The following is a 16,825-nucleotide window of genomic DNA, read 5'->3' as shown; positions in this document are numbered from 1 at the left end:
TATACCACATCTTCTTTATCCATTCAAGGAGATAAGACTTTTACAGAGAACTGAGTTATATGTATATTTTCAGGTGATGGTAAATTAACCATAGTGAATATTTCAAAATTGCTTAATTTACACCTATTTCCATTTATTAACTGACTTATTTTTATTCATGATTAGATGATAAAACATCTAGTTCTGCGTTGATTAGATGATTAGATGATAAAACATCTAGTTCTGCGTTGAAGTTCAAATATCATCTTATAATAAATTTAGTTCAAACTGAAGGTTGAAATACAAATGGTAGGGTTTCTCCCCCTCCTTCTCCTCTTTTCTCTCTCACTACCCTTCCATGAAGCTACCCAGACCTCCACAGCCTATATTGTGCAGCTTTTGTTCTTCACAGAAACTTGGCCTTAAGTCTTTCAAAATTTCCCCCTTTATTAATTGCTGTTTGTTGCTGAGATTACCTGAGAGGGCTCAGTTTGTTCTCTGAAACTTTGATGTTGTCTTCTCTTTGTAGAGCAGGTGAATTTCCATAAGAACACTGGGTCACATGAGCTTTCCCATGTGACCAAATCTTGACTGTAGCATCAGGTGTTTTCTCCTTATCTCTTTTCTTCCTCCCTTGTTTGGATCAATACAGCAAGCTTACTAGTTGCTACTTTTTTTTCTTCTTCCTCTTGGCTTGTTCATTCTGTTAATTTTTTAAATGTCCTTTTTCTTCCTCAGTATTCTAGACTGTATTTTTCAGAAAATACAATGGCGTCTTAACAAACATGCCAAATACCTGAATCTAACCCTTCATTCTCACAGGAGATGCTTTCTGTGTTGCTCCAGAGGACAGAGTTAGAACCACTGTGAAGAATTCAGGAGATCTTTGTTCAATTTAAAGAAATAACTAGCAGTTAAAGCTGTCAACCTAAAAACAAAAAAACAAAACAAAACAAAACAAAAACCTATCCCAAGGAGTTATAAGCCCCCAGTCTGGAAATATGCCATCAGAAATTAGAGAACTATTAGTCATGGAGGTTGGAGAAATTATTTCCACAGTTGAGAGAACCTAGGCTAATTGGCCATCAAGTTCCTGTTCAACTATCAGTTTCTATAATTGTATAGTTCAAAGGCATTTGTGATTATAAAGTATCATGATTCATGTCCACTCTGATTAGCTGTTTCTCATTCACTTGTCTCATTTTACTTACTTTTATCCTTTAATATCATTATATATGGTTTATAGTACTTATTCAAGGAAGAAATTAGTTCCTTTGGAAATACTCTGTGGATCACTTTCACAACTCCAGCTGGACTCTAGGATGTAAGACCTATATTTTTTTTCTTATTCACATTCAGCTATTGTTATTATATGGCTTCTCCTGTCAATCCCAAACTTGGTACAGACATTAATTATTTTCTCCTTCAACCAATATTCTCTGTCCCAACCAGGTATTTTATGATATTACTCGGTTTTCATCTTGCTATTATTAACATCTGAAACTGTCTTATTATTTATTTTATATGTTTATTTGCCTCTCAACTTCACTGGGTGTATATATATATATCAGTCATATATATATATATATATCTGATAATCTGTCATTCTTATACTTCAGGTTTGTTAGTATATCAAATTCAACACATATCAAAATCAATAATCTGTGGGAAAGTGGTTTTTTGTTTGTAAAATATCATACAACTGAAACTTACTGTTATGTGTAACATTAAAACATCTATGAAATGAAGGGTCTGTAATCTGTTTTATCCACAAGTAAGACTAACAAGTATCTCCAGTTTTAACTAGCAGCAGAATGGGGAGAAGAAAAAAAGAGAAGAGGCAAAGAATAAGAGAGAAAACAACAAAAAGAGGGAGAAAAAGAAGATAAAACATACAAGGTGAGATTGCGCAGAGAGGGTATGACCAAGAGGGAAGCAGAGAGGAGGGAGTAGAACCAAGAGAGAAGATGATTATATCTGATAGGGATTTGAGAGTGGCACCCATGGTGACCAGGTAGGCTAAGATCTCTAAACTGGGGCTTCATCCATTTCCAAGCAATAGGCTGTTTGAGGTCAGAGATGAGGCAGAATGTGTGTTTCAATCCAACACAAGATTAGCCAAGATGAAGTGTCATTCCATGGAAAAGGGTGAGTCCCATTGCCAGAGACAATATATCATGTACTTGTTCATTGTTAAAATAAAAACTGCAGCAGGAATATATGAGCATGCTTATCAAGAATCTCTTCTCATGTGGTTGATACGGAACTTTGATTCCAAGAGCAAGACTGTGGCAGGAGGCTTCTATCTAGTAGTGGGACTAGACATTCAGAATCCTTAGTATAAGCTACAGTGCATCTGATTTGACTTCCCTTTACTTTTGTTCTAGTAGTGGGACTAGACATTCAGAATCCTTAGTATAAGCTACAGTGCACCTGATTTGACTTCCCTTTACTTTTGTTCAACTTGGCCCAGCAGAAACCTCTGCACTTCTCTCAGTCTGGCCTGGCACACCTTTCCATAGTTAGTTATGTGCATGGCTTAATAATGGGAACATAACCTTTGAAAAGAAAATGAAATCATTAATCTCACTTTGGTGCTCCTCGGGGGCTGAGTGTGTGCAAAACTATAAAGGATGTCCAAGCTGAACTCTCAGAAGACAGAGCAGAACCTCCAATTTCCAGGCCTTCAAGTATTTGCCATGTTTCTAGAAATAGCAGCTATTTTTAAAAATAAGTAGTCCTTTTGTTCCTTGGACTTTTTTTTCTTATTTGTAATGTTTCTGGCTTTCAATTTGAATTCACCTTTCACCTTTAGTTCTTTGCTGCTCTAAAAAGCACCTAAAAATAATTCCTGTTGTCTTTACTATAGCATCTGTGCTTACAGGGATAAACTGTTTTTGGTTGTTCTTTAACTTACATTATGCTTCCTTCTCTTATACCCAATAAAGTTAGGAATAATAAAAACATGTTCTTATGGTCACTTATAATTTCTATTTAGAACTAATTTAGAAAAGGAGAAGGAAGATGTATTATACATGAGTATATGTTGAAGGTACATATGTGCATCTTTAAAAATTTTAGAATAAAGTAGTGTCTCAGGATAATCATTCATTGCCTCCTTTCAGATGCCAGATTATCCGTTGTGAATTTGACATTTATTTTGAACCTTTAAAATAAATATACTCTTATTTATAGTTCTTCTCTTTCATGCCTTCTGGCAATCTATTGTTTGATATACCTAATAGAGGCAAGAATACAAAATAAACTTCATGGGTTTGTATTCTTTTCTTTGCAACTGGGATAAGAGAATTGATTAACTTATCTCTTGAAATATTTATTTTTGAAAGAACTATACGTAAGTCCATGGCTTGTCTCCCTACTGCTTTCTCTGCCTCCAGGTGTTCTGGGAAACCCAAGTATGAATTATCGATGGACCATTCCCCAATAAGCTTAGAGTCTTAGTTCAAGAGTTAAGACATGCATATACATAACTCTAAGGCAGGAAGGGATGACAATCTCAAGAGAGGTACTGTAAGATGGCAGAAATGTCAGGGGGACTAAATATATATATATATTTTCTGCTTTAGACAACTGGAAAGACTATCTGGAAAAGATAACATTTGAGCTATGTGTTTAAATGGTAATCTCTAGGGGCGCCTGGGTGGCTCAGTCGTTAAGCGTCTGCCTTCGGCTCAGGTCATGATCCCAGGGTCCTGGGATCGAGCCCCACATCGGGCTCCCTGCTCTGCGGGAAGCCTGCTTCTCCCTCTCCCACTCCCCCTGCTTGTGTTCCCTCTCTCGCTGTGTCTCTCTCTGTCAAATAAATAAATAAAATCTTTAAAAAAAATAAAAAATAAAAAAAAAAATAAATGGTAATCTCTAAAGTGGAGCTGTTAGCTATTCTGTTGGAGAGTGGAAAGAAAACATTTGAAATTTTATTTATGTTTGTTATCAGAAATATTAAGAATTGTATTCTTATCAGTATTTTATATATGATGGATGCTGATACTCTCCTTTACTACATATTGCAGACAAGAGAGTTCTACAGCTTAGAAGGATTGATTATGATATCTTCACTTGTTCAATAGCTTTCAACATATCACACTTAATGTGTGCCCGGTTAACTGGATTTATGAATTATGCTATCTAGTTTTAACTAAGCTAACCTTCATTAAATTGGATCTGTTTTTAAATTTTTAGAAAAAAAAATGGATTGAGGATAATTAAAAGGGAAATATTTCCAAAGAACAAGATATCAGAGTTGACAATTCTCTTTATTCCCGAAGAGGAGATACTGGTCAGCCCCATTACAAAGCTAAAAATCAATGATGAATTAATAAAAAATTGACAGGAACTGGGCCAATAAAATTAATTATCACAAAGACTGCTTGAAGAATGGATTTACATTCTCTAACACTCATGTTAAATTTCTCCTTAAGGGTATATTGTGTCTTGAGATTGTTTTTAATGCCATTATCATTAACAAGAAATTTAAAATGGTTTTTTCATCTTTAATTGATCTCTTTATAATTTCTATTTCTATATATCTTTTATAATATGCATAATTTATTAGCACACATGTAACATAAGTAAATATATATAGAGAGAGGAGATGAAGGTAAAATATGTGTTATCTTATTCTATGCTTGACAGAGCAGGCTGAATAAAGGCCCCAAAGCAATGTATTTGGCTAAAACTATGAATGTTTTGCTGTTCAAAGCACCAAAAGTTCAATGTGAAGAGGGGATGTCTTAAGAATGCCAGCTCCTGGAATAAGCGTATTAGCTTTCTTGGAATTGATCCCATGGAACAGTCACAATCTTAATGACTTTAGCCTCTGGGAAAATGTCATTTTTTCCCATTGGGGAAAAAACTTATTCAGCCCTAGACTGCAAGCCATAGAAATGAATTCTGTGAGCTTCCTCTTGAGAGTGACAAATTTGGATTTTATTCAGAGTAACCATCTTATCCTATGGCCGTTGATGTTCTGCTTTCCTATTATTTTCTTCCCAGATACACCCCCCCCTTAATTGGAGACCCAGTGTCTCACATTTTTCAATATTTTCAAAAAATAAAAAATAAAAAAACCATGGGGGCTTAGGGAGGAGCTCTAGGCAGGAGAGAAAGGCAGCTATCTCAGTCAAGTTCAATATGCTTGCATGCCATCATTAAAGTTTTCAGAAGAATTTCAGGAAACCTTTGAGGCCTATTTTCAGAAAGAGAACAGGCAGGCCTTGAATGAAACAGACCCCTCATAGAGAAGGGCGGAGGAGATCTGTGGTCCCATGCAAACTGACACCTTGACCCAAGGCACTGCTGAGACAGCACCAGAGCACCCATGCCTAACAAAGAACAAAACAAGTCTAGAACATTACAAAAAAAAAAAAAAAAAAGGAAAAAGGAAGAAAAAAGAAAATCTAAGCCCTGACTTTCTTTTCTATTCCTTTCTATTGTAATTTTGGTTTAATAAGAAATAAATCATTAAGCACAAAATTCGAAACTGGGTTATAGGTCCTTTTAATATAGTTCAGTCTGATAGCAACATGTGACCCTCCAGACTGAGCCCTCCAATATAAAAGCAGGTCTAAATAACTAAGTATGGCATGAGTCTATTTTATTCCAAGGCAAGAGATTTTTAGGGCAAAGGCCAGCACACATAGACAAGAGGGTGGATCGCACAGCTGGGCATGATGTTGCATCATGAGGTTTTGCATCATGAGGTTTTACAATGATATTGATTTAACTGCTCTTAACCGGGGAGACGTTAAGTATGTTGTCTCACATAGCATTAGATAAATAATTGGGTATTAGGCCTGACAGAGGGAGACAGTAAAAAAATAATGTGTGTCTGAAACTAGAGCAGATTATTTCATTCATATTTTAAAACCATACCCTTTACTTTAAAGAAATCAGCTTTGGGTCACTGTACAATAAAATAAATTCAATAAAGCATACAAATCAATGGAGAGCAGCAATAGTGGCACATTAGCATGAAAACTAGCTGCATAAAGCAGTGTGTATCAAGTCACGCTCGATCTGAATAAGCCAATTGAAAATGGTAGGCTTTGTAATATCTTAAAATTTAATAAACTGTAGCTATATCCAACTAGACTAGGGAAGGGAGGGAGGCCCTGCCAAAGATCGATAGTCATTTTCCTCTTTGCCAGAAGCAGTAGGAAGGCCAGAGGCTGGTGGCAAGCCAGACCCTTGCACCGCGTCTGTGTCCAGTCTATTTAATCTGTGGTAGGTCTTGACTAAGTTAGTGACCCTTTCACCGCTATGTGTTTCTTCAATTGGACCTTAGGATAACATAAGGCTGTGACCAGAGTTGGAAGTGAGTTGGTATGTAGGCTTCAAGGAGGTCAAATGCTATATAATAAAAGCTAAATTATATTATGTTCATCTGTGAATTGTGTAGGACAGACCTGTATCTCTGAAACAAATAATACATTATATGTTAAAAAAAAGAAGATAGTAGGAAGGGAAAAATGAAGGGGGGGAATTGGAGGGGGGAGATGAACCATGAGAGACGATGGACTCTGAGAAACAAACTGAGGGTTCTAGAGGGGAGGGGGGTGGGGGGGATGGGTTAGCCTGGTGATGGGTATTAAAGAGGGCACGTTCTGCATGGAGCACTGGGTGTTATGCACAAACAATGAATCATGGAACACTACATCAAAAACTAATAATGTAATGTATGGTGACTAACGTAACATAATAAAATAAAAAATAATAATAATAAAAAAGAAAGTGATTATTTTCTAAGCCCATAAAATTTGGTCTGCTATTCAAAAAGCAGGAGCAGCCAGTATATCACAGTGGTTTAAGGGGAAGCTGGAAAAAATGCCCAGGCTCTAGAAGAGATCATGTACATGATTAATGCGGAGGCTAAGGCCAGCAGGAAGAAGAGGGATGCCCACAGTCAGAGAGTGTGATTGTCTTTACAATGCACTGGCTTTGATTAACGTGCACACTCAGAGAAGTAATGTGTGGAAGGCCAGAAAAGACCTGTTTTCAAATGTTGGTGCTGAGTACAGATTTCCCATTACGTCCTGAGAGGGTATTGATGAACAACGACTTAAAGTCTTTTTTGGGGGAGAGGATGCCGGAGGGGTTACTTTCCCATGCACGGGGAAAGATACAAATGGATTTCCTTGTCAGTGCTCACTACCCTTATGAGTCTGGAGAGCCAGCAGTGAGAAGTTTATCCCTTATTTCAGTTTCAATTACCAATTCTTTGCAAGAGGTATCTGAAGTGATTTTAACTGTAATGTTCTCCTTAAATGACTCCTTTTGGTATGCAGTGGGTCTAGTTCCTCAATGTCTTATGAAATCATGTTCCAGAGTTTTCAAAGCCTGTAGGTCCCAAAGAAAAAATGACAACATGTAATAATCACCTGAAAAACTTTCCCCACCTACACCAGAAAGGATGCCTTCCGTCCTCTTGCCCCAGGCTGGAGTCTGATGTGCTTTCAGTGGTTGTGTGTCCTGTGTAGCCCTGGGAGAAAAGAAAAGCATGCTAAAATTAATGTGTAGTGTAAAGGGGGGGGGGGAGGAGAGCACCACCAAGCACATAAAGTATCTCTCCAGGAAACTCTGGTTTTTCCAGGTTTCCAAATTTCCCCAGGCCTCACTATTTGATATGAATTATAAGTAAAGGAACATACAGCTAGCAAACCATTAAGAACCAAGGACCTGACACTTTTACTGGAAGTTAGAATAATACAGATCATGTGAAAAAAACAAAACAAAACAAACAAAAAACAAAAAACTAGCAAGCTGGAGAAGCATCCACCAGAGCACCGTCAATTTGTTCAGCTGATTTGATCTATGTCCAGAAAAACCAGTAGCTCCCTCATAGGAACCAAGTCGGACTACTTGGTAGTGATTCATGAGGGCTGTGGTAAACTGAATAATGGCTCTCCAAGATGTCCACTTCCTAATCCTGTGAATCCTATGAACCTGTGAATGTCACCTTCTATGGCAAAAGAGACTTTTTTTTTATAAAAAAAGATTTATTTATTTACTTTAGAGAGAGAGAGAGAGGGAAAGAGTGTGGGGGGTGGGACAGAGGAAGAGGGAAAGAGAGAATCTCAAGCAGACTCTGTGGGAGCCCAGTGTGGGGCTTGATCTCATGACCCTGAGATCAAGACCAAGATTCAGACACTTTACTGAGTGTACCATCCAGGTACCCCCACAAAAGAGACTTCATAAATGTGATTATATTGGGGATATTAAAGTGGGAATATTATCCTGTATTATCTGTGTGGGTACGAAGTAATCACAGAAGTCCTTACAAGAAGGAGCAGGAAGTCAGAAAGGAGAAAGCCACTAATGTGATCCAGAGTTGCAATTATAGTTATGTGCTTAGAAGATGGAGGAAGAAGCCACAAGCCAAGGGATGCAGGTGGCTGCTAGAGGCTGAAAAAGGCAAGGGAATGGATTCTCCCTCAGAGCCTCTAGAAGAAACAAGCCCTATTGACACCTTGACGTTAGCCTCGTGAAAGTAACTTATTTTGGACTTCTGACCTCCAGAAGTGTAAAATAATAAATTTCCGATGTCCTAAGACACCAATTTGGGATAATTTGTTACAGTAGCAATGGGAAACTAATACAAGGACTCTGTGTGAGGATCAGCAGACCAAACGATACAAGATATGATTGCAGTTGTGGAGATAGAGGGAGCAGTGAAAATCAACATCCATGCAACACCCAAATCTGGTTTTCCCTTTAGGTTAGCATGAGAATGTCCTTGCCTTTGGAAGAATAGGTGAGAGCAGCAATGTTTCTCAGATGTCTATGATCTTTAGATGTGATATTAAAGCAAATTATTTAATTGGTCAAAAATGGGGCTCAGGTCACTAGAAAAAAACCTCTACCTATACACAATAATTTTTACCAGTTTTAGAATTCTCAAATGAACATTAATGTCTTCATTTTTGGTTCTAGAAAACTTCTGGTAGTCAATCCTGGACTCTTACCACTAGGTTACATCTCTCTCTGAATCAAAAGTCAAAAGTCCAATTGGGAGAGAAAAACACAATTGTGACTTTCTTTCTTTTCTTTTTTTTTCCCCTTAGATATATCTGCTTTCAGTCCCAAATAGAATGAAAGAGAGAGAGAGAGCGAGAGAAAGAGAAATGTCAAGTTGCTGATAAAAGAAATTTAATCAAAGGAGAGGTTATTTATTTTATCACTTTTGGGACTGGTCAGATAGACAGCATATGATGCTTTAAGAGAACCCCACTCAGAAAAATGCCTAGGAATCTCTTGTTCTTGTGTATTTCCTTACAATGTATGAAGCATTCCACCAATTCAGAGCCATCCATCGAATTTCTGTGCTTCAAGATGAGTACTGACAGAAAACCTATGATGATACTTCCTCCTACATGACCTCTTTTTAATTGGCTCTGAAGGTAATAATGACTTAAACTCCTAGCTCTTAAATTTAGACCAACCAATATTCATATACCTTGAAGAAAAGTTAAGGAACTTTGAGCTTTTAAGCTTCTGTTTCCTTATTTATAGGGTGAAGATAATAGATTCTAGAACAGAACAGAAGATAATTGATTCTTGGAATAGGTAATAGATTCTAGGAACATGTAGGCAGCATAACTTATGATATGCACAATTCTGGGAGTGTCCATGATATGATGGCTACTCTTAAATTTGCGGAGTGATGCACAATGCTCGGTGTGAGAATTGAGTCAGAAAATTGAGCATTTTAACAGTTTCTGGAACATAGTAAGCACACAAAAACTTTTTTATTATGTATGCTTTCAGTATAAAATTATACAAAAAGTAGTGAAATCCTCACACTTATGAAGAACTGGAGAAGGTTGGCTATCTGTGTTATTAAAGACAAAAATGAAACCATCTGGTTAGCTGGCCTCTTCTTTGCCTACAAGTTAAAAACAAACTTTGCTAAGGAAATGCTTCATTTTAATTCTACTTCTGCTTCCTCCAGGTATTTAGTGTTTGGGACCCTTAAGTCTACTTCATGAAATCCTTCTCTAAATGTTATAGTCTGTTTCAGATTTGATACAACGCTAACAAGTAAAGGGTAAATTAGGGAATTTGAGGGCTGAAGAACACAGAAAAGATTTATGTTGGCTAATTGAACATAATAAAAAAAACAATAATAAAAACACTAAAAAAGATTTATGCCTCATATGTATATATATATATATATATATATATATATATATATATATGAAGCAATGCACACACACATGTATATATTTAGAAAACTAGTTTTCAGGTTCAAAGAAGGGAGTTCCTACTTCCTATATGCACACCCCATATACATACACACAACAATTACTACAGCAGTAGCAATAGCAATAATTATAACAATAATAACTAAAAGTATTTTCCCTAGGTTGATCCCCAAAAAGATCTCTAAAATAAGCCCTATCCTTGTTTCATAAACAAATACAAGATTAAATATTAAAGACTATCATCACCATGCACAAAGTAAAACTTATGTAATTTTTAACTTTAATAATAGACTATCTACAATGTGATCATTTCAAAACAAAAAATAGAATTGGGTGTTCTGCCCAGGCAGAGTATATATCTCATAATTTCAGCTGTATTGGTAAAGAGCCTTGGTTCTTTCCCAATTTTTCCCAAGTGCTTGGTGACATCCAAAATACCTTCACAGGGAACACAGACTTTAGTTGCTAAAAACAAAATATAGGATTTTAGCATCTCTGGGAATATTTACAGAGAAAATGCTATAAAACCCTGTTTTCTTATTTTCCTGTGCCCAAATAGAATATATATCCCAGCCTTCTTTGCAGCTATATGAGTCTGTGTTTCTGGATTCTGGACTATGGGTTAGAGTGACATGTTCTAATTCTTATCCTGATGCTTAAAATCTCCTATGAGACTCTGATTTATTTCTCATGTCAGATGTGTGGACACAGCAGATCCAGAACAGTGCTGTGAAGCCTTAGAGAATAGCTTATCTTGTAGCTGGAAGACTGGTTCTTAAATGGCTATGTGTTGTATCGCCCACCACCCCATAATCTACCCTGACTGTGATGTGAGATAGGAATACATTTTATTGGGTTAAGTCCTGAAGATATTTTGATGTTATAGCAGTTAGACTACTCTGAATAATATGGAACAAGAGGAACAGAAATGAAAAAAATATGTATACAATTCTCAGACAATATTTTCATTCTTTCATGGGGCAACCCCTTTTTCTGACTTGAATCCCAAAGGTTTCTTAGGATACTAATTGCTCAGGATGATTGTTAGCAGATTATTCACTTGCTGATTTTCCAAGGAGTTTTATAGAGTCCTCAAAATTTGAGAATAACACTTTACAGGAGAAAGTAACATCCGGAGGTAGAGAGTTGCCTAATTAAAATTTCATGTTTGAATAGTAGAAAAACAAGGTGTCCTTGCTTGAGTCTGGTACCTCTCTTTATCTCATCGTTTTTGATTGCTTTCATGATAATTACTTTTTTTCTTTTGTATCTAATTTCAGAATTACAAGTAAGAGAATTCTGATGGTACTCTTGTAGAGCTAAATCACTTATCTTAGGAGGTTTATACTATCAAAAAGATGTCACTAAATGTAAATCAACTCCTTATAAGGAATTAAAGAACAACCTGGAACAACAACAATGACTATGAACACACAGTTTATGAGTGTATATATTTTATAACCTTATGAAAGAATATTATGAACAAGGTTATACAGAGTTACATTGTCATCAGGTATAAGAAAGATGAATCAAGTCTGTTCATATGGTTTGGCAAGTACTGTAATTTTTAAATAAAAAAGGAAAGCATAATTTTTTTAATAAAATACCATTATTCATAAAGAGATGAAGAAAAGAAAAAAGTAACATTTGCTGAGCATCTAATATGTGCCAAATATTGTGAAAAATACATGATTTTGTGAATTCTTACCATGTGGCAAGTATCACAATCATTTTAACAAAGAGAAAATAAGTTCAGACCAACTGTTATTTACCCAAGGCTACATAGCTTATAAGTAGCAGAACTGGGATGCAGACAAAATGTATTTACTGAGTCCATATTCATTTCACTTTACTCAGTAGAGTTGCAATAGTAACATCATGTTTGAGTGTTAGAATTAAATAAAATAACTATGTCTAAAGCTAAGACTCTTAGATAAAAGTTCTATGTCTTGTATTATAAATAATCATCCAAATGCAATCTCCCCTCTAGCATGGCTTATGTAATGGCTGAATTTGAGTTTGGTGTTAAGAATCCAAGGAAAGTGGGAGAGGGAGGAAGGGTACTGACATGAGTAACAGAGAAAAGTAAGAGTATCTCAAGAAAGAAATCCCAGAACTATAAGTTACTTTAAATGTCTATGTAATGTAGCACATTTTTATTTTGTTGGGACTAGGAGATAGATGTGTTTCTTGAGGCTATTGCGCATGAGGAAATCGCTGTTGGTGAACCTCTTAACCACCCAGCACCTAGATCTAATCCTTGTCTTTGCTCTCTATTGCATTCATGGTAACTGCCATCAATGTCTAAGGAGATCTTTATAATATTTTTTCCTATGTTTATTTTATTATATTTTATTGAGGTATAATTGACATATAACATTATATTAGTTTCAGGTGTTAAAAATTGATTCGATATTTGTATAGTGAAATTATCATCACAATAAACCTAGTTAACAATTAAAATTAATATTTTAATTTTGTCTTAGTGTGTTTTATTAGAAGAAATATAAGATAGTCATTAAAGGCAGATCCTGTGGCCAGATTGCCTGAGGTCAAATCCCATCTCTAATAGTTACTACCTGTGTAACTTAATAAAAGATATATTTAACATCTCTATCCTTCAGTTTCCTCATCTGCAAGATAAGGGTAATAATAATTCTAAACTCATAATGTTATTATAATGATCAAATCAGTTTGTGTATGGAATAATGTCTAGCACACAGAAAATGCTAAATGTGTTAGTTACAATTATAGAACAAAATATATACTGTCATTGTATTCATCTACTAAGTGAACCACAACATCATGGGACTTACTCTATATAAATACCAAAGGAGAAGAGAATTAAAGGGATAGTTTTTGGTCTTGAAAATGGTGTAATATTATGTTATCAAAAATTTAGGGGCTACAAAGTGCAAAATACATAATAAAGTTTTTTTGTTTTGTTTTTAATCAGTGGCAGAAAACATCAAATCATTTCATACATATTCTCTGTCTCTGAAATGACAAAATAAGTCTATAAAACTGTTTGATATTTTCTCTTCTTAAACCAGATCCCTACTTAATAGAGGTTTTACTGATCAGCTGCATCATCTCATTTTTTTTTTTTTTTTCGTGCTAATCAAAAGAGAAAGAAGGGAGTGGTAGGTCCAGAAATGCAGTGGGGATGTGGGAGGAATTGGAGTCAAGGTCGGGGCAGCATCAAAATGGCTGAAAGGTTTTTGTTGCACCAATAAATTAAGTTTCAAAGGTATCCCTTTCACGTGCCTAAAAAGCTTTTCCATGGCATCAACATTGCTGGGTTATTGAAACCTTTCCCATTATACCTTCTAACCTATAGTTTGATGATTACATGGCAGACTCCCTACTCCGGAGCTAGATCTGCTCTCCTTTTGGAGGAAATAGATTATTATTGCAACCACTATTTTTCAGAGATTTCTGGCCTCCAGTTTCTTTAAAATATTTCTAAAGTTTATCCCATCCTCCTCTGGGTATCTTTCTCTGTCGGATCCAAATCAATGATTTAAGACACAATTTGCTGACAGGAGATCCTAAGAACCCATTATGAAAATGAAGGCAGCAAACAACCTTTGAATGCATTTCCCAATTTAAAAAAGCCTTCATTACATAGCACATTTCAGGCTGGAATGTTAAAAATTTATCATAGTTTCAGTAATTGCAGCTTCCTCTGGAAGCTTGGCATAATATGGAATCATTTGTAAAATGTGTATTTGGTTTGGCACTCAGTAGGAAGCTTGCCAGGCAATACATTTAATTAGTAACATGAAGAAGAGAATAATTGTGGTCTGTCATAATGTATTACTTTTAAGTTCTACATGTGTTTAAGATAGTGGTCTCATAACAACGTATGAATTTAAAGCTAAAGGTAATTTCCCTTTCATCAGTCTAGGGTTTTTATATGGGGAAATATATTATTTTGACAGCGAAGTGTGCATTAGCTGCATTCCTTGGATGTAACTCGTTGTCCATTGTTTAAGCTACAAGAGTGTTCCCTGCTCTACTTAGAAACAACCTTTGGCCATTGTTTAAGACCTGGAAAATTGATACATTGCCTTTCAATCTTAGACAGCTTTATTTAAGTTTAACTTTCTCTAGAGATGTGTGGAAATAATGAAACACATTGCCTTTCTTGAAAGTAACCATGCCCATAACATCTAGTTCTGCCTGATGCATTAAGTAAACTTGATAAGAGCAACTCAAACATTGTCATAATTAATGCCAATTTTTAAAAAATTACAAAGCAATCTATGTCAACAGATTCAAAGAGGAGAAGTATGGTGATAAGCATATACTGAGGCCAGGTTTTCATTGAGTAAACATGCAGTTCCATCTTTTCAGGAAAACTTGCTTATAATAAATTTGAAAGCCATCACAAGAAAAATGCAACAAAAGGGCCATTTGGGCTTATAGGGCATAAGCGTTTTGGTATCCAGGTTTCTAAGAATACTCTCATCATTTACCTTTGTATGAATCCTCTCTGTCTTTTATTATTACCCAGGGACAGTCTCCTTAGTGAAGAGAGATTTTCCTCTAACAATAAATCTAATTTAGATTTCACATGAGGGCATCTACTCTCAAGACACATCCAAGGTGTAAATAAGACAGGGACAGAGATTGTTTTCATTCCCCTTCGCTCCTAACTCCACTGTATTTTAGCCTCTCAGAATCCTCCTTTTCTCACCCTGACTGGCTTAATCTTCCCTAGAGCCTCCCTGATTCTCTCTGCTCCTTTCAAAGCATCACAACATTTACTTTTGTGAGTGATTCCTTCAGGGTCCCATTTTGTGCTAGGAACAAGGAACAGAAACCAAATTAGAACAGTGTGTTGACAGACAGAAGAGGGTAAGGAATTGGTCATAGGGAAAGGAGAGCTTGGGGTGTATGGAAGCTCCATTCGTTCAGATAATCATTTATTTTTGAGGAAAGAGAAGATAGAAAAAGTATCTCCTTATGTGATCCCACTCCAAAAGTGTAAGAAGTGCATTTCTTTCTTTTTACCTAGCTTGTAAAACCCATAAATGAACCCAACTTTTATTCCATGGCATTTGGAACCAAAATTATTTTAAAGTAACAACCACAACAATAACAACTTATATTTTTGAATACGTATTTACTTTAAAGCTATGTTCTGAGCACTTGTTAGATATTAGCTCAAGTAATCCTTAGAATGACTCCATGTGGTATGTGCTCCTATTACCACTAAGGAAACTGGGGCACAGAGTGGCTGTTTATCTTGCTTGACTTACACAAAACGGTAAGAAGTAGTGGTCTGTTTTTGGAAACAGTCCAAGGTAGTGTGACTCCAGATTCATACTTAGTATTACTATGATACTACAATTAATTAATTGTGGAGAAGATATAATGTGGCAAAAACAAAATGCAATTAACTGAAAGACTTAAAAAAAGGATTAGAGGGGCGCCTGGGTGGCTCAGTCGGTTAAGAGTCTGCCTTCGGCTCAGGTCATGATCTCAGGTCCTGGGATCGAGCCCTGTGTCTGGCTCCCTGCTCCCTTCTCCCTTTCTCTCTGCCTCTGCCTCTCCCCCTGCTCATGCTCATTTTTTCTCTCTCTCTCAAATAAATAAATAAAATCTTTAAAAAGGATTATAAAGAGAAAGATAAAAAGTACACTTGGTGATGAAAATGCAATGTTGAATATATACAAAATATCCAAAATCTCATGTTTTCTCTTAAAATTAGGAAAAGACCTTTGCTTTGAAATATCTACTATTATAAATACTGGGGAACGAAGATCAAATGGAGTTCATCTTCTTGGCAGTATTTCCTGAATCTCAACACAATGGGACTTCTTTTGTTTTTCATTTTTCATTTAATATTGGTGTCTAATTGGTGCCTCTCCAAAACTGAAGTATGTAAAGAGAATGGCCAGTACTCGGGGTGCAAATCTCATGTGTGCGTGCATTTGTATCTTAGCATAAGCCACTGCGACTAACATGTATTCTTTTGCTTTAAGGGGCAAAGGACCACTAAAGCATACAACTGATGTGATCTATGCAGCTAAAATGATATCAGAATCAGGATCAAGGATGGATGTCCTTGCTCGGCAGATTGCTAACCAGGTGAGTTCTCTACAAAGGGACATGATGAAAGTCTGTGCTAATTGCTCTCTACCATGCAACACTCGTTAAAACAAAGTTGGATTTTTATGTTATTGGATTGCTTTTTCCTAAATTATTATTTAAAAATCTTATTGCATAATTAATACACAAGTAGTGGGAAATTAATTCTAAGGAAGCTTAATTATTTCTTAGGGTATTATTATTATTATTTAGTGCTTTATTATTTCTAGATTTTTGAGCTTCAAAGATATATTAAAATTATTTAAAATACCAACCTTTGCGAGTTTCATATATACTCAAATTATTTTCATGGGCTCTAAGACTCAATGTTAGTATTTTTTTTCTTAACCTTAGATTTCTTATTTTTGCTATTCAGAAATCAATACCTTCCAAAATTATATTATGTTAGTTTTTAGTGTTAACAATATATTCTGGCATTCTATGTAAAATTCTAAGACAAATAGTAGAATACTAAAGTGAAGATATAAAATGTGGAAAGCATATATTCCTTATAGAGACAAATGCTA

General features: G+C 35.7%; 1 protein-coding gene across 5 annotated transcripts in view; it reads left to right on the top strand.

Moving 5' to 3' along the window:
- CTNNA3 (catenin alpha 3) overlaps positions 1-16,825 on the top strand; it is a 1,817,935-nt gene that overhangs the window by 1,719,416 nt on the left and 81,694 nt on the right. For all 5 annotated transcript variants that reach the window (XM_032423981.1, XM_032423980.1, XM_032423979.1 and 2 more), the window contains one exon: positions 16,193-16,298. In XM_032423981.1, coding sequence (XP_032279872.1) covers positions 16,193-16,298 — 106 coding nt within the window. The remainder of the gene's footprint in view (positions 1-16,192; positions 16,299-16,825) is intronic.

This window comes from Phoca vitulina, unplaced genomic scaffold (genome assembly GCF_004348235.1).
Source record: "Phoca vitulina isolate PV1807 unplaced genomic scaffold, GSC_HSeal_1.0 scaffold29, whole genome shotgun sequence".
In the NCBI taxonomy this organism is placed as follows: domain Eukaryota; kingdom Metazoa; phylum Chordata; class Mammalia; order Carnivora; family Phocidae; genus Phoca; species Phoca vitulina.
Note: the sequence above shows the minus strand (reverse complement) of the source record. Positions and strands in the feature narration are given on the sequence as shown.